The 25,580-nt window shown below is 40.1% G+C and overlaps 1 protein-coding gene and 1 pseudogene across 3 annotated transcripts in view; both read right to left on the reverse strand.

Moving 5' to 3' along the window:
* Positions 1–25,580, reverse strand: part of ARMH3 (armadillo like helical domain containing 3) — a 172,336-nt gene that overhangs the window by 91,135 nt on the left and 55,621 nt on the right. For all 3 annotated transcript variants that reach the window (XR_006194307.1, XM_042907598.1, XM_042907597.1), the window contains 2 exons: positions 11,745–11,827; positions 10,442–10,568 (listed from right to left, as the gene is read on the reverse strand). Coding sequence is in view for 2 of the 3 variants with exons in the window: in XM_042907598.1 (XP_042763532.1) it covers positions 10,442–10,568; positions 11,745–11,827 (210 nt within the window). In the remaining variant the exon portion in view is untranslated. The remainder of the gene's footprint in view (positions 1–10,441; positions 10,569–11,744; positions 11,828–25,580) is intronic.
* Positions 12,425–13,551, reverse strand: LOC122202643 (annotated as a pseudogene).

The raw sequence follows: 25,580 nt of genomic DNA on the forward strand, positions 1-25,580 counted from the left end.
AGGGAAAGGAAACTCAACTTGCTGCTCTGCATCTGTTCCAGCAATAGCTCATTTTTATAAATTCATGCAATTTTATGAAAGAGAATATGGAAGCCTTAATAAAACATATTATCAGAACACTGATTTTCTAATTTACAAGATTTAGTGCAGGGGAAGTTGGTATAGTTCCAAGTTAAAGCTCCTCAGTCTGAAATCCAGTTTCACCCAGTGTACATGCAAATTTATTCATGTAATGAACACAACTGTTTCAGCAAGTCAGACGTATCTTTTCCAACTCAACTGTGGAACTAATGAGATAGCTTTGTTTTTCACGAGATCCTCTACTAGATCATAGATTCTCTGATGGTGGGGACCAAAACATATATGGAACTGAGCTGAATCCTCCGCTCTTTATTTCAGAGAGGTATTTAACTCTGTACACGGATTATTTCTCTGTAACATTCTGTCAGCTCTGTTCCTTAGTGAACAAGCGCCAGATGACATCATCAATGCATTTCCTTTGGAAATGCCATAGGCTTTTATATTCTTTTCTAGGTTACCAAATTTAAACACAAAATTATTTCAAAATGCCCTAAAAGCCTCAAGCTAAGGTAATCATTTATGTTGTAAATTATGGTTCACAAAAATAACATATTACACAGCCATTTTAAAAAGAGACGTTAAGTAATAGTAAAAACTGGAAACAACCATAATTTCCATGAAAAGAATAAATAAACTAAACCCACACTATACAAAAAAAAGAGAGAAAGACTTAAGAGAATTACAAAAGAAGGAAAGTATTTTATGACATATAGTTTTAAAAAACATAAAATAGAAGGATAACATGATTACAACTATGTAAAACTATGCATACATGTAGGCTAATATGTAACTATGAAAACAATGGTAGTAGTAGAAAAAAGAGATTGTAAAAGTTTTTAGTTTTTCCATCTTGCTTTTTCTTAAGTATTTGTAATAATCTTTTTTAATAAAAAAAAAAATGCAAAATATGGTATCATTCATTCACGGTTCAGAGCAGCTCCTGTGGAGGGCCTTCCTATTCAGTGGACTTCACTGCAGAAAATTATCATAGGAATATTAAGTGTGTGCCTTTATCAAAAATGTTTCAGTGAGCCTTCCTCTTCCAGCATGACAGGAGAACAAGACATAATCTACCCTCCTACCTTAAATAACAGAACAGTAGATGAAATATATGAAACAACAATCACCAGACACTGGACAACAGGCATACAGAACTGTGATCCCTGAAGAAAAAAAAAAAAACAACAACAAGGTGAGCCCCACTATTACCCCAGCTTCCTGCATGGAGAAGTTTTCTAGCCTGTGGGGCAGGGAGGAGGAACCTAAACAGAATCCATAAGTCATGCCAAGCTGAGGACATAGAGATCAACATTTGGAGAGGCCAAGACACCTAGAATTTGTGGGTGAGAGTACTATAGAAGAGGGAGTTTGACAGAGAGCTCTGGAGGTCTACAGAAGGGTCCTCTTACACCTTTAACTGAGTATTGATCCGCATACATGGAAGAGGAAAATACTCAAGGCTGGGCACAAAGAACGAGTGGAAAGAAAAAGAAATTGTAAAGCTCAATTTCACAAATAAAATAATTTGTCTTACCACCACTCATACATGGGTTGTCAGACAGAATCTACAGATGAGTACTGCATTAGTAATGGAGCCGAATTAGTCCATATGAAAGATTGCTCTCAACCTCCCCTGACAACCCTTAAATGCAAACCTAAAAGGATAAAACTGATTCCACATAACACAACCCCACTCTAAATTTTTTTTTAACGTTTATTCATTTTTGAGAGATGGAGAGAAACAGAGCATGAGTGGGGGAGGGTCAAGAGAAAGAGGGAGACACAGAATCTGAAGCAAGCTCCAGGCTCCAAGATGTCAGCGCAGAGGCCGACGCAGGGCCTTAAACCCATGAACCACGAGATCATGACCTGAGCTGAGGTCACACGCTTAACTGACTGAGCCATTCAGGCGCCCCAAAACAAGCCCATTCTAAATTTTTTTTTTTTAAACGTTTATTTATTTTTGAGACAGAGAGAGACAGAGCATGAACGGGGGAGGGTCAGAGAGAGGGAGACACAGAATCCGAAACAGGCTCCAGGCTCTGAGCTGTCAGCACAGAGCCGGACGCGGGGCTCGAACTCACACACCGCGAGATCATGACCCGAGCCGAAGTCAGACGCTCAACCGACTGAGCCACCCAGGCGAAAACAAGCCCATTCTAAAACAAAGGTTAACATTATATAAAAATATGTCACAAAATCTAGCACTCATAACATTAAAATCACAATGTTCAAAATCCAATTTTAAAATGACCGGGCATTCAAAGAAACAGAAAAACATAAACCATAAGGAGAAAAATCAGTTAACAGAAACAGATCTAAACATGAAGAAAAATAGCAGAATTAGCAGAAAAGGACATTAAAACAACTATTGTAAATATGCTCCATATTCTCAGGAAGATTGAGGAAAATACAAATACAATGAGGAAAGAAATGGACATATTAAAAAGAAGTCCAAATAGAACTTTTAAGGAAGAAATAAACCTTCTGGAATGCAAACTACACTGGAAAAAATGAACTAAGATTACTGAGATTAATGGCATATTTAAAAAATACAGAAGAGGCATCTAAATTGGGAAGGAAGAGGGGCGCCTGGGTGGCTCAGTCGGTTAAGCGGCCGACTTCAGCTCAGGTCATGATCTCGCGGTCCATGAGTTCAAGTCCCGCGTCAGGCTCTGTGCTGACAGCTCAGAGCCTGGAGCCTGTTTCAGATTCTGTGTCTCCCTCTCTCTGACCCTCCCCCGTTCATGCTCTGTCTCTCTCTGTCTCAAAAATAAATAAACGTTAAAAAAAAATTCTTTAAAAAAAAAAAATAAAATAAATTGGGAAGGAAGAAGTAAAGCTATCACTATTTGCAGACATGATACTATATACAGAAACACTAAAGACTCCACCAAAAAACTACTAGAACCAATAAATCAGTACAGTAGCAAGATACAAAATTAATATACAGAAATATGCTGTGTTTTCATACACTAATAACTAACAATCAGAAATAGAAATTAAGAAAACAATCTCATTTACAACTGCATCAAAAAGAATAAAATACCTAGGAATAAATTTAACTTAGGAGGTAAAAGACCTGTACTCTAAGAACTCTAAGACACTGATGAAAGAAACTTAAGAGGACACAAATAAATGGAAAGATATACCATGCTCATGGACTGGAAGAATTAAATCTATTAAAATGTCCCTACTACCCAAAGCCATCTACAGATTCAATGCAATCCCTATCCAAATACCAACAGCATTTTTCACAGAAATAGAACAAATAATCATAAAATTTGTATGGAACCACTAAAGACCCTGAATAGCCAAAGCAATCTTGAGAAAGAAGAGCAAACCTGGAGGTATCCTGCCCCCCCGATTTCAACTTTTACTACAAAGCTACAGTGACCAAAACAGCATGGTACTAGCACAAAACAGAGACACAGATCAATGAAACAGAGTAGAGAACTCAGAAATAAATTCACATCTATATGGTCAATTAATCTATGACAATGGAGGCAAAATATACAATGGAGAAGAGACAGTCTCTTTAATAAACGGTGTTGGGAAAACTGAATAGCTAAATGTGAAAGAAAGAAAGAAAGAAAGAAAGAAAGAAAGAAAGAAAGAAAGAGAAAGAAACTGGACTATTTCCTTACACCACACACAATAAACTCAAAATGGATTAAAGACCAAAATGGAACACCCAAAACCATAAAACTCCTAAAAGAAAATATAGGCAGTACTGATTGGAAGAACAAATATTGCTAAAATGTTGATACTACCCAAAGCAAGATACATATTCAATGAAATCCCTATCAAAATAACACCAGCATTCTTCACAGAGCTAGAACAAACAATCCTAAAATTTGTACGGAACCAGAAAGGACGCCAAATAGCCAAAGCAGTCCTGGAAAAGAAAACACAATCTGGAAGCATCACAATTCCAGACTTCAAGCTGTACTACAAAGCTGTAATCATCAAGACAGTATGGTACTGGCACAAAAACAGATAGATAGATCAATATAACAGAATAGGGAACCCAGAAATGGACCTACAAACATATGGCCAACTAATTTTTGACAAAGCAGGAAAGAATATCCAATGGAAAAAAGACAATCTCTTCACCAAAAGGTATTGGGAAAACTGGACAAGCAGAAAAATGAACCTGGACCACTTTCTTACATCATACACAAAAATAAACTCAAAATGGATGAAAGACCTAAACGTAAGAAAGGAAGCCATCAAAATCCTAGAGGAGAAAAAAGGCAAAAACTTCTTTGACCTCGGCTGCAGCAATTTCTTACTTGACAGGTTTCCAAAAGCAAGGGAAATAAAAGCAAAAATGAATTATTGGGACCTCATCAAGATAAAAAGCTTCTGCACAGCAAAGGAAACAGTCAACAAAACTAAAAGGCAACCGACAAAATGGAAGAAGATATTTGCAAATGACATATCTGATAAAGGGTTAGTATCAAAAATCTATAAAGAACTTACCAAACTCAACACCTGAAAAATGAATAATCCAGTGAAGAAATGGGCAGAAGATATGAATAGATATTCTTCCAAAGAAGACATCCAAATGGCTAACGGACACATGAAAAGATGCTCAACACCACTCATCATCAGGGAAATATACATCAAAACTACATTGAGATACCACCTCATACCAGTCAGAGTGGCTAAAATTAACAACTCAGGAAAAACAGATATTGGCAAGGATATGAAGAAAGGGAAACCCTCTTGCATTGCTGGTGGGAATGCAACTGGTACAGCCACTCTGGAAAACAGTGTGGAGGTTCCTCAAAAAATTAAAGATTGAATTACCCTATGACCCAGCAATAGCACTAATAGGAATTTATCCAAAGGATACAGGAGTGCTAATTCAAAGGGGCACATATACCCCAAGGTTTACAGCAGCACTATCAACAATAGTCAAATTATGGAAAGAGACCAAGCGTCCAGCAACTGGTAAATGAATAAGGAGATGTGATACACAAACACACACACACACACACACACACACACACACACACACACACACAGAGGAATACTACTTGGCAATGAAAAAGAATGAAATCTTGCCATTTGCAATGTGGATGGAACTGGAGGGTATTATGCTAAGTGAAATAATTCAGCCAGAGAAAGACAGATATCATATGTTTTCCCTCATATGCAGAAGTTGAGAAACTTAACAAAGACCATGGGGGAAGGGAAAGAAAAAAAAATATATAGTTACAAACAGAGAGGGATGCAAACCATAGGAGACTTTTAAATACAGAGAACAAACTGAGGGTGGAAGGGAGTGGGGGGGGGGGGCAGGGCAAATGGGTGATAGGCATTGAGGAGGGCACTTGTTGGGATGAGCACTGGGTGTTTTATGCAAGTGATGAATCATGGGAATATACTCCTGAAGGCAAGAGCACATTGTATACATACAATGTATGTTAACTAACTTGACAATAAATTATATATAAAATTTTTTTTAATAAATAAATAAAACCCACATAAGTGATAAAGGACTAGTAGGCAAAATATACAAAGAAATCTCACATCTCAAAAATAAAAAAACAACCAATTCTCCTTATAGAAGAACTCTAGGGGCGCCTAGGTGGCTGAGTCGGTTAAGCATTCGACTTTGGCCCAGGTTACAATCTCATGGTTCACAAGTTTGAGCCTGGCCTCGGGTTCTGTGCTGACAGCTCAGAGCCTGGAGCCTGCTTCAGATTCTGGGTCTCCCTCTCTCTCTACCCCTCCCCCACTTGTACTCTCTCCCTCTCTCAAAAATAAAAAAACATTAATTTTTTTTTTTTTTAAAGAACTCTAAATAATTTATGGAGATCCTCTCTCCCCTCAAGGAGGTGGAGCTTAACCTCCCCACAGCTAATACCAACTTTAGTGCTAACTGCATTTACTGACTTGCTTCCGAAGAAAAGAGTACGGAAAGGGAGGAAAAACCACAACTATGCACCAGAGAAACTTTGCAAACACTACCCTAACCAAGTGATAAAGGTTAATATCACCAGTGATAAGTCATGTTGATAATATACACCCAAATGTAATGAAAAGACCACTCTGACTTTGTGGCATTCTTCCTCAAAACCTAGAACCCCAGTCTAACCCTGAGTAAATCATGAGACAAACCTAAACTGAGGAAGATTCTCCTCAAAACTGTCAAGGTCATGAAAAACAAGGAAACACCAAGAAACTATCAGACAAGAAGAGACTAAAGAGACATTAGGACTAAATGTAACATGGATGGAATCCTGGAATGCAAAAGGGACATTAGAGGAAAAATTAGAATCCAAATAAACTCTAGGGTTCAGTGTGTGTGTGTGTGTGTGTGTGTGTGTGTGTTAAGAAAGCACATATCATAAAACTTACCATCTTAACCATTTTTAAATGTATTGTTCAATAGTGTTAAGTATACTTACATTGTTAAAAACAGGTCTCCAGAACCTTTTTATCTTGCAGAACTGAAGCTCTATACCTATTAAACAACTCCTTTTGCACCCTCCCCCCATCCCTTGGTAACCACCATTCTCCTTTTTTTTTTCAAGTTTACTTATTTATTTTGAAACACAGAGAAAGAACGTGAGGAGGAAGAAGGGTAGAGAGAGGGAGAAAGAGAGAATTTCAAGCAGGCTCTGTGCCATCAGCACAGAGCCCAATGTGGGGCTTGAACCCACGAATCGTGAGATCATGACCTGAGCCTAGATCCAGAGTCAGATGCTCAACCGACTGAGCCACCCAGGTGCCCCTCTACTTTCTGTATCTATGAATTTGACTACCTTAGATATCTCACATAAGTGGGACCATACAGTATTGTCCTTTTGTGACTGGCTGGTTTCACTTAGCATGATGCTCTCAATGCTCATCCACACTGTAGAATGTAACAGATTTCTTTCCTTTTTAAGGGTGCACAGTATTCCATAAAATGTATATGCCACATTTTATTTATCCATACATCCATTAATGGATGTCTGGGTTGCTTTTATCTCTTGGCTATGGTGACTAGTGCTGCTATGAACATGGGTATGCAATGTTTTTTTAAATGGACAAAAGGTCTTCAAAACTAAAGAATATGGCAAAAAGAAACAGGAAAGATGATCAACCTCATTATTCATTAGGGAAATGCAAATTAAAACCATAAAGAGATATTGCCACACACCTGTAAGAAGCCAAAAACAATCAACCAAACAGACAAACCAGTACTGATTAGGATATGGAACGACTGTAACTCTTGCATATTGCTGAGGGGAATGTAAAATAGGTCATCTCTTTGGAAAACAGTTTGGTGTTTTCTTTATAAGAAACATATACTTGGGGCCTGGGTGGCTCAGTCGGTGGAGCGTCCAACTTCAGCTCAGGTCGTGATCTCACTGCTCGTGAGTGAGCCCTGCGTTGGGCTCTGTGCTGACAGCTCAGAGTCTGGAGCCTGCTTCGGATTCTGTGTCTCCCTCTCTATGCCCCTCCCCTGCTTGCACTCTGTCTCTCTCTCAAAAACAAATAAACATTAAAAAATAAAAAAATAAAAAAAAAGTCAGGATGCCCAACCAACTGGGTTGAGCACCCCATTTAAAAAAAAAAAAAGAAACATATACTTAACCATGATAGCCAAAAATCCATTCAGAGGTATGTCACCAAGTGAAATAAAAGCTTGTGTTCATATAAAACCCTGTACAATAATGTTTACAGGAGCTTTATTCATAATCGCTAAAATCTGGAACCTCTCAATGTCCTTCAACCTAGAAATGGATAAATCAAGCTGGCATAGTCTTACAATGGGATTTATTCTATGATAAAAAGGAATAAACTACTGATATATGCATCAACATAGATGAATTTCAAATGAATTACTGTGTAAAAGAAGCCAGACCCAAAAGACTATATGACCTCATCTTTGGGGTTTTTTTGAAAGAGCAAAACTATGAAAAAAAAACAAAAAACAAAAAACCCCACAAAACTCTGGGGTCAGGGAATAGGTTAGTGGCTACTACAGGTTTAGGATGAGTGAAGGAGCTGACCTCACAAGAGCACAAGAGAACTTTCTGGGATGATGACACTCTTTCACATCTTCATTTTTTTGTGATAATTATACTTCCACACAGTTGTCAAAACTCAGAACTATACATTAAAAAGGGTGCATTTTACTATATATGGAAGTATACCTTTAAAAACCTGACTTAAAAAACTAAATGTTTTTTCATCATACTTTACATAAAATGGAAAGCACTGAAACATGCTCTGTTTGTTGTATTTCATTTAGTGAAATTTCTCATTTTCCTATTTGCGCTCACCTGGTTAACATTTTAATTCCCTTGTCAGATGTGAGCATGCCCAGATATCTCCTCTTATCTTGTTGCTGTAGCTACAAAGGCTTACCTCATTTGACTGTGCACATGGCCCAGCTGAGTAGGTATGTCAGGCTTCTATAAAATATCTCCCCCACTCCAACTCTCCTTCCTTTCCTCACTGAAAGACATCTTTATTCATCTATTAATGGTTGCTAAGACCTCTGGGGCAGCTTTTCACCCTCAGAAAATTCCAAATTCTTGAAAACAAGGATATAGATAAAGCTGGGCGGATGCAAACCCCACAAGGAACACTGAGCACATTTGACAATAGGAAGTCTGCTAGAGGGTTCTCATAGAACACTTAATAGCTCCTAAAAAAAAAAAAAAAAAAAAAAAAAAAAAAAGACCATGTGTCTTGATGCGACAACTGGAACTTGTTATCCTCAGGGGAACTGACCTGATGCTAAAGCTGTTATTCTGAGACTAAGAGAGGAGAAACAGAAAACACCTGGTCCTTGCAAACACTGAGCAATGGATCACACCTTTCCGGAGTTGTCATTCCTTAGAATTCTTGCCAGGTGAAATAATCTTCCTATTGTTTAAGGTAGTTTAAGTCAGTTTTTGATACTTGCAGTTGAAAACATCCTACTGATACAAGGCCTTACTTCCACTGCCAAAGACATCACAGCAAAGCTATACACGCCTCTCAAAAGTTTTCCTCTACTGCTCTAAAAAATAAAATATATTACAAAAAATTTTGCTCCTCCTGGGCAATCCTTCTTTTCTACTGTTTGCTTCTACTCTTTCTCCTAGTACTTGTTCCAAATCCCCTCTAGTTTTCTCAAGATATGAGAGTTTTCACAAATAGTCTCAACAAAAAGGATAAAGCAAACCAATCTGTAGTGACAGGAAGCAGATCGGTGGTTGCACAGAGACAGAAAGCAAGGGATAAGGGTGGTAAGAGGTGGCAGGAGGGACATACAGGGATATAGGGAAACTTTTGGTAAATGACAGATATGTTCATTATCTTGTTTTTTTCCTTTTTTTTTTTTTTCTAATGTTTATTTATTTTTTGAGAGAGAGACAGACATAGAGTGCAAGAGGGGAAGGGGCAGAGAAAAAGGGAGACACAGAATATAAAGCAGGCTCCAGGCTCTGAGCTGTCAGCACAGGGCCCGATGCAGGGCTCAAACTCATGAACCGCAAGATCATGACCTGAGCCAAAGCTGGACGTTTAACCGCCTGAGCCATCCAGGTGCCCCAGATATGTTCATTATCTTGATTGTAGTGATAGCTTCAGGTACATATATGTATGTCAAAACTCATCAAATATTGTATACTTTCAACACGTGCAGTTTATTATATATCAATTCTACCTTAATAAATAAAGCTAGTAAATTAGATTTTTGGGTTTTTTTTTTTAATAGCTTTAGCGAAGGGCTTTCTGCTTCTGTGCAATCTATAGAAACCTTTCCTAACCTTTCCAACTCCAGGTAGGTCTGACTAGACTCTTCACTCAAATTGACAGGGATACAAGTCCTCTTTCAGAAATAAGTTATATTTACTATGGCCGCAGAGTAAATTTTCATTGAGCCAATCACCAAAAGGTTTGCAAGAGTGATTTTTATCTAATGCCCACTTCCTCTTGTATGTTATGCTAAAAATACATAGGTACATTAAAACTCTTTAAAATCCTGTACCTTCTCAAATCACACAATGTTCCTTTGGGATTCAAGCTCTTCTATTTATGCTGTCAATTTCCACCCACTCTTTCACTCCCATCTCACTAACAGTCACTAAATCCACAGGCCTCCCTATTCTCTCTCCCTCTCTCTCTCTCTCATAAACATAAGGGCTACAGGGCTGCTAACCAGCTTTCTACTGCAATCAGCCTTGAGTGCCTAAAAGCAAAGAACTGCACGTACAACTTCCTATTTACTGAGAAGACTTCTGTATTTCTATGCCAAGCAGGGCACCAAGCAACCAGAAGAAAATCTTTGATAGTTTTTTTTCCTCTTACATGCCAAAAACCACAGCTGACAGAGAGAGGAGAACAAAAAGAAAAGACAGCTTACCCATAGAGTAGAGGTTGTCAAAGCTCTGGTGCATGCGGATAATCTCGTAGTAGAGTTCATCATAGCTGCTGGGAGTGGGCAGGAATGTGTCGCCGTATGTGATAAACATATTAAACAGGTTCACAATCTAAAAAAGAAGCAAAAGCCCATACACAGGCATCAAGCTATGAAGACCAGAAAGGTATTATCAGTAATATGCTGTAGTCAGTTCTTACTGGCTCGTAAGAAGAAGAACTGACTGTTACATTTTCAGAAATTTTGTGAGTTGGTTGTTTAACAAAGCCATTATTAAAAATTAACATATAAACTTACATTTCAATAAATTATATTAAAATGAAGGTAACACTCAAACTCACAACTTCCTAATTACTTTCTATCTTTTAGTATTATGTTCTTGAAATTCATTTACAACTCTCATACCTGTGTGGTAGGAATATCATAGAATGGTGTATTATTGATCATCTCCCCAACTCTGCATTCAACAATGTCACATAGTTAGCTTGAAACTGGCCATGGTGAGAGTAGTTTTACCACAGAAATCCACAAATGCTACAAAAATCAGGGCTTCCTCCCCGCTCACATGTTAAACATTTATGAACACACTGGATAATATCCTAAAAAGATAGTCAAAAGGCACAATGCCCTCCTTCTACCCCAAATAACTAGTCTGATAAACAGGAATATGTAATGTTCCTCTGAAACCAAGTACAGCCATGATGGAACCACTCATCTGGCTGGGACACCTCTCCAGGCTTTGCTCTGTACCAACACAGAGACTACAGCAGTCTAGTAGTCTCTCACCTGGGACCAAGGCTCACAGAGACTGACCCATACCTGCCCCTGCCAGACAATATACTCTCATGAAAAAGAGTCTCAAGTTTTCCAAAGACATAGGTGAGAGTGGGAAGAGTGGGGAGCACCAGTCTAGAACGTCTAACCCAAAAGGAAAATAAAGGCCTGGCTCCGCCAGTGGCTCAGTCCCCATAATACCAGCTCTTATTTCAAACTGGCCCATCTCGATTTTAGGATGTGGCTTCAGAAAAAAGGAAAAAAATTTTTTTTTAATTTAAGTACAGTTGACACACATTACATTAGTTTCAGGTGTATAATACAGGGATTCAACAAGTCTATACGTTGTGCTGTGCTCACTGCAAGTGTAGTGACCACCTGTCACCATGTAACACTATTACAACAACAACGACTATATTCCCTATACTGTACCTTTTACCTCCATGACTTAATCTTTCCATAACTAGAAGCCCGTATCTCCCATTCCCCTTAAGAAATATTTTTTGTTACTCACCATAAGGGCTAATGTAAAAATGTTGTGTTTGGCCAAAAGTACGGTCTCATTTGACATAAGGAACTTCAGCAAATTTATCAAGGCTTAAAAAAAAAAAAAAAAATCAACAAGCTATTCAAAGAATAATCAATAAAGTTAAATGAAAGCAATGAAAATACACTTAATTCTAAGAAATCCAAACAGGTCTAGAATGAGTAAGTCACAGCTACCAAGAACTTTTTAAAAACAGGTAAGGTAGGGGTGCTTGGGTGGCTCAGTTGGTTAAGCATCTGAATCTCGGTTTCTGTTCAGGTCATGATCTCATGATTCATGAGATCAAACCCCATGTCAGGCTCTATGCTGACAGCACAGAGCCTGCTTTTGATTTTCTCTCTCCTCTCTCTGCCCCTCACCTGCTCACACACACATACTCTCTCAAAATAAATAAATAAACTTTAATGAAATAAATGAAAGCAGGTAAGGGAGATATATTTGAAGCAAGCACTGATCTTCCCAAGCACATATCTGCTTATCTGCCCATAGAAGGTTTCTAAAAATCTACTTCTTTGTGCCATTTTTTTTTTTTGGATACCATTAATTTATTATAAAACAGAAACATGAAAATTATTTACATGATGAAATATTTAACAACTTTACTGTAATGGCAGCTTCACTTGATGCCGTTTCAAAAATGATTTTTTTCAGTCTACATACTTTCCAAGAATGTTACCATCTCTAAATAAGAAATAATCCTTGTCATCTAGAACTACTTTAGTGCCTCCATATTCTGAAAGAACTTGGTCTCCAACTTCCTAGTTGAATCTCTAACTAGTTGAATCTCTCCAGCCTTCCCTTTAGAGCCGGATCTAACAGCTACCACTGTTGCTTGCAATACTTCTCCTGGAGATTGTTCTGGAAGTATAATGCCTCCATTGGTTACAGTTTTGGTTGCCCTCCTTTCAACTAAAACTCAAAGGGAAGGAAACTTTCTAAAGGCCTGTCCTGCTGTGACTCCGGGCACCGCAGTGCGTACTCTGCTCTCGAGCTGCCACGTCTCAAGAAGACCCACAGTCCCACCTCTTCGTGCAACTTCTTAAATAGCAAGTAAGCTTGCAAATCTGACTATAAAAAGGACATCTTAGTATTCCAGATTTACTTACCACATTTGCTCAATTTATAGATTAAAATGAAGATCCCCCTCTCACCCTACGTGGCTAGCATGTCACGTCACTAAGTTTTAGTTATACATTTGTTTCAAACACCATGGTTAAGAGGGACATCTTTCAATTCTAACCGGTCACCAGAAATGCCAACGATATTGGACTTCAGCTCTAGATAAGAAAACAGCTCGTGAAGAGAAAAAAAAAAAAAGCCCTTAACTATTCAAACAAAAGTACAACTTGCTCTGTCCTCTCTCAACCATGACAACATTTACCTAAAAGGTCCCCTTTCTGTCTGGTAATTCTTAATGAGGATTAAAACCCAAGCAATCTCAGCTAAAAGACTGACTGTTAAGTCTCTAGCTTAACATGTAGGTATAAAGACATTTTTGCAAATAAATATTAAGCATAAATCACCAGTCGCCTTGTACTTTTTCACATGTAATCACGAAATAAATCCTACTTCTGTGCCCATCATGACTACTGTCCCTGTACCTACCTCCCCTACTTGATGGGAAACCTTACAGAAGGAGCTCAGCAGCTGCAAGCAATCGGCGGTCCTTCTGTCTTCTCCCCCTCAAGCCTCTCTACTCCCACAGATATAAAAAAAGGCTTGACCTCTCCTTTTCTAAGACCATACCTGCTTCTTTGCCAGCAAAGAAGCCCATTCTCCCATGCTGTCTGAGCTTTGTGTGAAGTTTACTACCCCTCGAGAAAAGATGTTAGCTTTGATTTGAAACAGCAGGCAATGATGAGTAGGAGTAAGACTCTCCAGACACTTGCCACCTGTCACACAACACCCCTTACTCTCAACCTCTGAAATCACAGGTACAGTAAAGAAACAGCAGGCAAGGAAAAGTACAAGAGCCTGTCTACGTTCCGTTTCTAAAGCCTGAATCTTCCCCTCAAATAGCAAAAAAGCCTTGCTAGAGATGAAGGTGATAGGCATCCTCATTTATGAACTCTTCACCCTTACACTGACTCCAGTTCTCGGAGATTTCATAATGGAAAGGCAAATGACAGGCAGGTGGCCCTTTTGATGTCGTCTGTTAACAAGCAATCTGTTGGACTAGACCCAAAAAAAGCTCCATAGGAGCCCATTCTAGATCACACAACCTGCTTAACTCCTACCAGGAGCTCAGAGAATGAAGGGGTCTAGCTGAAATCCACATAAAAATGACTAAGCTAGCCCAAACATCTATCTTCAATGAAGATCATCTTGCTGAGTTCTTTAAGGATTGCCCACACCACTCCCTACCCCCAGAGCTCGGACAAGCCCTGTTAATGGATAAATCACCTGACAATCAGACTCTATAAATTCACAAGAGACAAGAGAAAAGGATGGGTAGAGCACCTGGCACTCCACAAAACATAATGGTTGGAGAGAGACAAAGCAGCTTTTGCACACATCCAATCAACGAGGACTTTTGTCCCCAACACACACAGCAAAAAGATGCAGCCTCAGCAGTGGTTATGTGGTAATTAAGGGGCAGAAAACCTGGAGAAAAAGAAGTGGGAACAATGATTTATTGCTTCTCTGCTGGACTACAGCTAGTCTTGATCTCTGGGATTCAGAGCCAGGGATGACAAAGTGATAATAAATACAAGGGGAGGAAGAGAGCAATTCTGCCACAGACCAAGAGGCACCCTGTGTCCCAACTACCACAGACATCAGTGGAGCCAAACAGCACTGAGAAGGAGAATCCAGCACTGCGATACTGTCAGCACCAGGGAGAACCCGCATTCTACCCCTGATAATTCAAGCAGACCCCGACCTGACTCCACATCCCAAAAAGGCCAGGTCTTCTCACCTGGAAGTAGTCATTCTCTAGAGGAAATTTAATAGGCAGAGAAAATGAACAAAGCAACCTTAAAATTGGCTCCCACAAATCTCTGACATCAGGGACCACAATTCCTCAAGAGGGAATGCCCCAACCTCCCGTGGAATAGTGGTTTCTTTCTCCTTCATCATCGCCCTGACTTTGCACTCACTCCGTCAACTGTGTGGTGTCCCCTACAACACACACATGGTGTGCTATCCTCTGACCTGATGTGGTGGGAGTTCTAAGTCTGTGAGGTTTCTTTTTTTTTTTTTTTTTTTTAATGTTTTTATTTATTTTTGAGACAGAGAGAGACAGAGAATGAGCAGGGGAGGGGCAGAGAGAGAGGGAGACACAGAATCTGAAGCAGGCTCCAGACTCCCAAGCTGTCAGCCCAGAGCCTGACGCAGGGCTCGAACTCACAGACTGTGAGATCATGACCTGAGCTGAAGTCGGCCGCTTAACCGAATGAGCCGCCCAGGCGCCCCTGTGAGCTTTCAATATAGTTGATTTTTGTAACTAGAAAGGACCCTGGAGATCATGAATCCAGTTCCCTTGTTTTTGGATAAGAAAACACTTCCTCCCCTCCCCACCCACCCACCCCAAGGAGCTAGTGACTAAGCTGGGACTAAAACCTGGTCTGTGGTTTAGTGTTCTTTCTGCCATTCCATTAAAATTAAATAAAGGTGGATTAAACAAATTCCAAATGGAGTTTTATGTTAAAGGAAAAGACACTTACCTATAAATGGTGTGCTTAGATTTGCTGACTACACTGTTCCCAACACTTCTCTAGACTCTGGTTTATAACTTTCTCTACCTACTCGCTATTCCAGGTTATTTTCACATTTTTGGTCCACTTTTTCTCTTGGTCCTGAGCTACTTATTAGAGTACAGGTGTTTAATACCTCATTATTACCTCTCTACTGTCCATTTGCAACACTAAGACTCCCAAGCAGCTTCTCTCAGCATCAAACGCCTTAGCAGGACCTCTGTATCTGCTCTCATTGTTCTCTACAGCTCACCTCTCACACACCTCTATCCCCTCTTCTCTGTTTCTGCTTCCTTTGTAGTATCTTGAAAAAGAAAGAAAGAAAGAAAGAAAGAAAGAAAGAAAGAAAGAAAGAAAGAAAGACAGACGGAAAGAAGGAAGCCAGCATGCAGGGGGACAGAAGGGGAAGGAGAAAGAGAGAGAGGAAAGGGAGAAACATCACTGTCAACTAAAACTGTGCCTATACCCCTCACTCCTCACTCAGCTCTGCCCCCTTTAAAATTAAATACTGAACATGGAATGTGATTGGATCTGGATTTTAAAGGGAGCCAAGATCCCCTTTCTTTATGCAAAATCAGAACAGACACAAAACAAAACAAAACAAAAACACTGTTATAAATAATTAGCAGCCAGGCTTATTCATAAGCTGTTATGGTATAGAGTTATGCACAGGATTTAACTGCAGACCAAAGAAGAGAACAGCTTGATGTCAGCCAGGGACAGGTTCAAGGACAGTAGAGAACTGGTACTCGGGATCTCAGTGCCAACACATAAGTAGCACAGAGCTCATGCTGGCTGGCTCCTGGTTCACCACTCTTCACACACATACACATATTTTTAGAAAACTGCCCTTTATATCTATCCACTTGTCTACTTGGTGTCGTGTGGGCACATGACCAGCCAAACTGTTCCACAGACAGTCACAGAAGTAGCAGTACATAGAGAGAAGAGTTAAGATAACTATAAAAGATAAGGGGTTGGTTGTATAAACATAGCGTTGTTAATTAGTCTTTGTAAGAGTTTGGTATCAAGTACATGTTGTAGTCATTGTGGAGATAAGAGGGGCAGGATGTACTTAAAAAAATTTAACCTTTTAGTTTATCATGTTTCCATCTTTTTAAGGTTTTTATTTATTTATTTTGAGAGAGAGAGGGACAGCAGGGGAGGGGCAGAAAGAGAGGAAGAGAGAATCCCAAGCAGTCTCCGTGCTGTCAGCGCAGAGCCCAACGTGGGGCTTGAACCCCTGAACCATGAGATCATGACCTGAGCTGAAACCAAGAGTCAGGTACTCAACCAACTGAGTCACCCAGGTGCCCCCATGTTTCCATTTTTTAAACAAATAGTTTTTGAAGGGGGAGAAGAGACTACACCACTCTTCCTTACCAGAGACTTGACCCTTAGTCTAAGACATTTCCAAAGAAGAAGGGCCCACGTTATAATAACTCAACACTGTGTAAATAGTTTTGCCCATTTGAAGAGCAATGGCTGCTCATCCCCACAAAACAGAAGGGCACAGCTTTTAGATGCAAAGTGAAAAAAGTCAGTCACAAAAGATAAATACTAAATGATTCAATTTATATGAGGTACCCAGGTTGGGCAATTTACGGAGACAGAAGGTAGAATGGTGGTTGCCAGGAGTGGGGGAGGGAGAAATATAGAGTTATTATTTAATGGGTACAGAGAGTTTCAGTTTGGGAAGATGAAAAAAATTCTGGAGATGGAAGGTGGAGATGTTTGCAACAATAATGTGAATGTACTTAATGCCACTGAATCATACACTTAAAAATGGTAAATTTTATGTTATGTATGTTTTACTAATTAAAAGCAAATAAAAGGTCAATGTTTTTCTTTCCACCAACACAAGCATGAGCCCTACAAACACCCATCCAAACTTTCTATGTACTCAGCATAAGGGACCAGCTACACTTGACATCACAATACATATAAATAGTATGGAGTACCCAGCCAAGCATGCAAAGATGTTTCCTCTTTGATGGGTTAAAGAAAAAGAGCCAAATATACACAATCAACAGAGAACCATGGACTCTTCGGCAGGAATGAAAAGTCAAAATGAATCCTGAGTAGCCTTCAAGATAACACTATGGCAGTCTCCAGAATAATGATCAAAGTTCACAATCAAAGCTACCAATGCACTTAAGTACCAACAATATTCTAGGAAATCCTCAGGAATCCTGGATTAGACTCCTAATCTTTGCTAACACTACAAAAGGAGGATCCAGATACCTGGCTCCAAAAACTCTTAACCTACACAGAGTGGAAAAATAGAGAAGTTACGTCAGTGAAATACTTGAGGTATTATATTACACATCCTATATGTTTTAGCTGTAGGGAAATGGGTGCTCCATACACACTTGTTTCTTCATTGGAAAGTCTTTTCCACCAGGCACTTTGAAAACTTTGTTTCCGGGCTCTTTTTCAGGAACTACAAATTGGCTGCAACTGCTGCCTCTTTTAACTCTACTAGAGGGGCCTGTCAGTCTCACACTTAGTTTTGGCCCAAGCTCCCTCCCTTGGGGAGTCTTGTGCATCAAGTATGGCAACAGTGCACTGAAGTTCTGACTTCTGTGTGAGACACATGTGGAATATAGGAGAGTGTACAGGTTCTGGGACTATCCACCTGAGAATCCTGCCACTGCACACAGGCCTCTCCCACCCCACAAGGAACCTGGTTTGCAGAGCTGCTCCTAACATTAATGTACCCCACATAATGAGGACTTGCCCAGATTTTTCCCTAAACTGCTTTGAATTCAAGGAGAGAGTAGCAGCAAACTGTGTTGTCATGTAGAAGAGTAGAATGAATAATGGATACGGGAACTTCTCCAGGACTACAACCTGTCCCCCACATTAAGGTAAACCAGGTGCAGAGAACAAGCCAACTACAGGAAGACACAATGAAGTGGTAGCTCAGATGCCTGCCTCAGAGAAGCAGAGGGGAGGTTTAATCACAAAACCAAGTGAATGAGATTTAAATAATATTAAAAACAGGAAGGAGACAGAGAGCCTCTAGCAGAGTACAAATAAATGTCTCAAAAGAATCAGGTCAGAGAGCTCTCTGCCTGTTTGAATAGCTTAAACATACTATGAGAAAAAAAGAGATAGAAAGCAAAGACAAGACTCAACGAGGCCCTATTTTCTGGCCTGGCCTGGAGTTAGGATGAGACTCCACAGATCCAAATCAAGCCAGGTTCATTTGGGGAAATGGGTAATTTCACAGTGACTGATAAAAGAGCAATATTAGCATCTCACTTGCTTAGAAGAAAGGCAGAGGAACTCCAAGGACAGGCTAGAAATAGCACTAGTGTAACAAGCCAATGCCTCCAAAACCCCAGAGGCACTATAAACTCTAGCCAATTCCACCATCTCTGGACAAAATCACCGATTACCCAAGGACACTGCCAAGAATCAGCAGGCTCACTGTCAATGAGCAAAGTGGCACCGGAAGGACTTAGAAGCCAATACCTACCAACAGAATAATTTTAAGATACACCAGGTGGCCTCTCAGAATATTGGCATCTGTCTGGCTGCAAACCCAAGCACCTCACTAAAAGAGGCCAATGAATCAAACAAGAGAATGAAATGGCTTTGGTTGTGCCTTATGAGCCTCTCCAGGTGAACAGAACACAAAAGTTAGTATATCCAGTGGGAGGATTCTGGGAAGACAGCACAGTAGAAAGTACCAGGAAACTCTCTCCCTACCTAGACAGTAACTGCAGTAGCAGAATTTGTCTGATGTTAACTACTGTGGAACTCTGAAGTCTGGTAGAAGTTGGCAACTTCTGGGGAAGACCTGGATGGTAAGTTTTGGTTAATTTTGGGCAATCTGAGCTCTTAGCACAGAAGCAGCTGTCCATCCCCCACTTGCTCCCCACCAGCCATGTGGCAAGCAGCTATGCACTTGGTCCTGCAGCAGTCTATAAGAGCTAAGGTGGGCAAAAAGGACCCTGTCCTCCAAATACTGGGGATCTGTGCTCTGATAGCTGATTGTTGCTTCTGATTACAGAGATGCAGAGAAAGCAGGCAGCCATTATTGTTGTACCTCCCCTCACTGATGGGCAAGCCCTGCCCCATGCAGATAAATTACATCCACAAGATTTAAAGGGCCAAGTGCCCCTTTTTTCTCCACCTTCATTTCTTTGTCTTTCTCCTTTTGGGAGCCAGACATTAAAGACTAGAACATTCAAAAACAATCACATAGGGACACATGGGGGACTCAGTCAGTTGAGTGTCCAACTCTTGATTTCAGCTCAGGTCATGATCTCACGGTTTGGTTCAGGGGACTGAGCCCCATATCAGGCTCAGCATGTAGCCTGACTGGGATTCTCTCGCTCCCTCTCTCCCTGCTCCTCCCCCGCTTATGCTCTCTCTCGCTCACTCTCTCAAAATAAATAAATAAACTTAAAAAAGTAAAATAACTGCATATACAGGGAAAATTAAAAAGTGACTGCACATGCCCAAGAAAAGTCTCAGAAGAGGGTGAAGAAGACATAACGTTTATACTCGGGCTGATCCTGGGCAGAAGCAACCTACAAAAATAAAAATAAAAATAATAAACAAAAATAGTAACAACCAAAAATGCCAAGTCTGAGGGAGAATCTGATTTCTTAAACCTGAGGACATTATAGTAAGTGAAATAAGCCAGTCACAAAAAGACAAACACTCTAGGATTTCACTTAGTTGGGGTGCTTAGTGTAATCAAAATCATAAAGACAAAGTAGAATGCTGGTTGCCAGGGGCTGGCAAAGGAAAGAATGGAGAGTTCTAGTTTAATAGGCATCGAGTTTTCATTTTACAAGATGAAAAGAGTTATGGGAATAGATGGTGTTGATTGCTGCACAACAATGTGAACATTTAGCATCACTGAACTGTACATTTAAAAAGTTAAGATGGTAAGCATTATGTGACTTTACCACAATAAGAAAAAAAAAGTACATCAATAGGCTGCACAGCTGAAGACTCCACAGTCCTCCAGATGAACTGGGAAAAAGAACAAATCCTCTCTTTATCATTTTTTTAAACTTTTATTTAAGTAAGCTCTACACTCATGACCCCGAGATCTCCACACTCGTGACCCCGAGATCAAGAGTGGCATGCTCTTCTGACTAAGCCAGCCAGGCACCCCTACAAATCTTTTCTGGAAGTGGAAATTAGGTTCTATCTTACGTTTTCCTTGCTGCTGAAGTGTAGTCTGCTTAGAAGGGAAAATAAGGTTCTCAACTATCTCCAAGTCTCCGTTTACTTGGGGACACTGCAATTCTTCCAGTTACCACACACCCTCTTCTTTACCATGAAAATGAGCCCTTAGGTGAAAGTTCCCAGATGGAACTCAGACTCTGGGAAATGCAGGATCCCATCCACCTCATTCCTGTGCAGCCGCCTGTAACCTTGCTCAGAAGCCACTGCCTTCTAGGGTCCTATACCACCTGCTTATTTTTTCCAACACTGCCTAGCTGAAAGGTAGCCAAAATCATCACCCTTTAAGAAACCTAATAGTCAGTGAGACCGTGTCTCAGTGGGGGCATGTGATGTGGAACCAAGAACTTTACCTGCCAAAATGACAGAAACCAGTCACAGACCTATCCTGCTCACTGGAGATCTAGAAACAATGGCACCTCATGAAACCAAATGATATGTTCCTTTAGAACTAGTACAGGCAAAGCAACAAAAGCACAGCTACTCCTTCCTCTGTCTCTTTTAGTTGACAAGATGCTAATGGGCCTGTAAGAGTTGACATTTCTCTGGATAGGAAGTGACTTCATGTGCAGAGAAAAGAACAGAGATTTCTCACTCTTTTTAGGGGCTTTCTGGTGGGAATCTTTTTCTCCCTCTAACAGGCTAAACCTGTTAGAAATTCTTATCTTTTGCTTCTGCCAAGTTTCTGAGGGGATGAAAGAAAGAGTCAAAATAGTATAAATTTCAGATTTAGCCAAATGTGGTGATTTGAAGGAAAAAAAGAGTTTCCTGGCATTCTTTTTCAGTCCTGGGGCTTTCTACGCTGCTGTACAGATCTTTCGTAACCAAATTATGGAAACAGAAAAATGCGTTCTAATGACCCTGTATTAAAACATTCTAAGAAGAATTGATTATCCACAGAAGAAAGAAGCCTCCATCTTTTTGCACATGGAAGCTAGAGCACTCTTAATTAGGCACATCAAGCCTAGAATACATCTTGTAACATCTTCTCCTACATCAGAGAAAATTTGGGGGAAAGAGGAAGAACAATTTAAAAAGCAATTTTAAAAACAAAATAGCAACAGCAGCTGCCAAAATTCCTCTTCCCATCTACTCTAGCTGTTTACTGCTTGTCCTTCCCTCCTCCCTATACCTTCTTCAAATCTAAAAGAGGCAATATTGTAGTTATATAAGATGTCACCATTGGAGGAAGCTGGGTGAAGGGTGCGAGAACTCGCTATACTATTTTTGCAACTTCCTGACTCTATAATTATATCAAAATTAAAAATTTTTTTTAAATTGAAAGTTTAAAAAAGAAACTAAACAAGAAAAAAAAAAAAAAGCTGATAATTAAAAGTTCAAAGGATAGTTTCCCCAAATCAGGAAGGGCTGACAAGCTGTCGAAGTTATACAAGAATGCACAGATCTACCTAAGGCTCAGGTCAGTCTTTCTCTTGAAAATTTTCAGTCCTGTATGACAACACCTACAATATAACAAGCTTCCAACAAAAGCCTCTCAATTCCCAGTCTCAAGGTATACCTAACCATGAAGTCACAGGCTTCTGCCAGCGATGAGAAAGCCAGCTGGATCCACAAAGCTGTAACACTCTCTGGGTTTTCCATATCTCCCAGTAGGTATCTAAAAGGTCAGGCCATGTACAATTTCTCTCTTTTTCACAAAGCTGTGAATGCTCTGGATGCTATTTAGCACAGTGAAGCTGAACAGATTGTTTTGGGGGCTTTAGGGGCCTTTCTTCCTGCAGGGAGGCAAATGTTGCCTAGTGATCTGCGTCTGAGCATAGGAGTCAGGAACTCTAAGTTCTAATCATGACTCTGCTTAGTATCTGGTTCCATGATCCTTAGCAAGGCACTTACCCTTCTACACCTCCACTCCCTTCCCCAACAAATGGTGATAAAAATAATGACATCACCAGGGATGTGGCAAAGTGAAAGGGTAAGAAGGACTGTGATCCATAGATAAATGTCGAGTATAAAATGTCAGTATAAATCTGCCTTTAAATCGACCCATGTTTTAGGACTATGGAAAGCTACACTGTTTAAATGCAGACTGCCTCCCCACTGCCCCTTCTGCCTGCAGAGGAAGTGAAAAAAGCTGACTCCACCCATGAAGCTCTGTTCAGGTCTTTTCCTCTGGAACAACTACATGCTTCTCTCTAAACATTCTGCTCATTCTTTGGTTAATGGCTTAGAAACCAACAAAGTTTCCATTTTTACTTAGTTAAAAGCAATCCATGTATCTGTAGGTAAGGAAGAAACAGACAAAGGAAAGTGAAATCACCCACCACTCCCTGTCACATCAACAATTCAAATAAAAAGGTGATAAAATCAGCTCAACAGAAACATGACAACAAACATCCTACTGGGTTCTATTATTGTTATCATTGTTGTTGTTGTTTTCAGGCAGAGAAATAACACCACGCTACTTTAAGAGAATGTTGATTCATCAATTATGGAAATTCTACATGTCCACTTACCCATTTATTTATTCATTCAAATGTTTTCTGAACACCTATTATAAGCCAAGTAGTGTGCTCAGGATAAAGCAATGATAAAAACACAGGCCTTGCACTATAGAACTTTAAGAGGAAAGAAAGATATTTAAATAAATCATTATACAGACTTATGCGAACACAGCAAAACAATACCGTATGCTAAAATAGAAACCCAAAGTGCTGTAGGAAGACACAGAAACTAAGACATAGTGACCAATGTGCTCTTTAGCCTAAGAAGTTCAGAGAGGAGATTGTAAAGGTAAAGTTCCCAGGAGGAATACAGTATGATCGGTAAATGAAAAATATTAAACCAGATAGTAAGATGTTCTGTGAAAACGGAATTAATTAGGAGGCCATGCAACCTAAAATTAAGACCGAGATTCGATTTTTTTTTTTTAATGTTTGTTTATTTTGAGAGAGAGAGAGAAAAGGGAGTACGCTAGCGGCTGGGGGTGGGGGGCAGTAGGGAGACAGAGAGAGAGGGAGAATCCCAAGCAGAGCCCAAGGCAGGGCTCGCACTCACAAACTGTGAGATCATGACCAAAAGTCTGCTGCTTAACTGACTGAGCTACTCAGGCACCCCAAGACAGGGATTCTTAGCAAAGGATCATGGATGGCTTCAGGGGGGCCATGAATTCTCTAAAATTATATGCAAAATACATATGTACAAATGGGCATTTTTCTGGACACAAAGATCATTTTTCATTATATTCTCAAAGGTAAAGACCTATCTCCTAGAATCTGATCATAAAACCTACTTTTCTATCCCTACAGAGAACAGATTTAAGACCTAATCTTTTACCTAAAATAGGAGATCTAGGTAGTCTAGAGGTCAGAGAAGGAAGAGCTTTTGAACTTTCCATAACTTAGGGAAAAATAGTGATTGCTAAAAAGAGGGCAATGAGAGAGGCAGGACTTATCCCTTTCCCTATTCTATTTGAAGTTAGCCTAAATATATTTTCCCACATACTCAAATACCATGGTGACAGGCACCATATAAATAGACAATGGCAGCACGGAGTAGGTCAGGGCTTATACATGCAAAACCAACATATCAGGCAGGATCAAACCCCCAACTAATACAGCTGCCTTCTTGTCAATAAGACCAAGCCTAGGAATTCCATATGGGTATCTGGAAGGGGACCTCTGGCCACCTCCCCAATAACAAAGAACAACTGACTATAGTCAAACAGCATAGGGATAAAATCACCATTCTAAGCACAGTGATACTACACACCCACATTCCAAACGACAAAAGGCATTTGGGCCCTAGCCAACTGCTTCCGAGACACCCAACGGCTTCTGTGTGTCCAATCTAACAACACATGTCTTATCAGTTTTACTTACAAATAAAATTCAATTAAAGTTTGCAGCACATGTATGTCAAGCATCTATACACATCAGCATATTTTCCAGCGTGAGGTTCAAACATCTCTAGCAAATCCCTAAACCTAGAAGGCAAAGAAAGAGTAAAGCATGGGCATACCAACATATGAGGGGTACTGCCAGCCAAGGAGTGGGTGGATCCACCACAGCCACATTTATATTCACTGATTGCAATATTATACATTATTATGGGCTCTGATGCCTCAGATTTAGTGTAGTATTTTGCAACTTTCCTTAACACCTGCTGCTCTCCATCTCACTGTACACTCCGTGTACGAACACACAGAGCCAGGGTTCCAGGAGGCTCACCCAGTCTCTATAGGAAAAGGACCTAACCTCATTTGGCAGAGAACTCTAGTACAAGTGCCTATACCTCAGGAACAAGAAGTCGTCCAAGCATTACTACAATGACCCTCATAAACATCTCCTCTGAACCTATCAAGGACCACAGAATGCCAATCAATCAGTCCTGGGATAGCACATAATTCGGACCAGAGCTGCACGTGACAAAGTACTCAAAGACTTAAAGTCACTGACCAACACAGAATAAAAGTGGTCTCCTGCCTCACAATTTTCTAGCCAGAATGGGGAAATGCTAAGGTCAAGAAAAGATAAGTATAAAAGACATTTTTAATCTCTTTAAAAGATAGCTGCCTCTTTTTTTAATGTTTGTTTATTTACTTTTGAGAGAAAGAGTGCACAGTCAAGTGGGGGAAGGGCATAGAGAGAGGGAGACAGAGTATCTCAATCAGGCTCCACAGTGTCAGCACAGAGCCTGATGCGCGCTCAGACCCACGAACTATGAGATCGTGACTTGAGCCAGAGCCAAAACTAAGAGTCAGACGTTTAACCAACTGAGCCACACAGGTGCCCCGATAATTGCCTCTTTAAACAAAGAGGATGGCAATGTATTTTGGGGTTTACAACATCTGTACAAGTAGAATGTACGACAGCAGTGGCACAAAGGACAGGATACAAGGTGGAGGAAAGAGAGTAATGGAAGGCCCCGGGCCCCAGGG

The sequence above is a fragment of the Panthera leo genome, chromosome D2, assembly GCF_018350215.1.
Source record: "Panthera leo isolate Ple1 chromosome D2, P.leo_Ple1_pat1.1, whole genome shotgun sequence".
Classification (NCBI taxonomy): Eukaryota; Metazoa; Chordata; class Mammalia; order Carnivora; family Felidae; genus Panthera; species Panthera leo.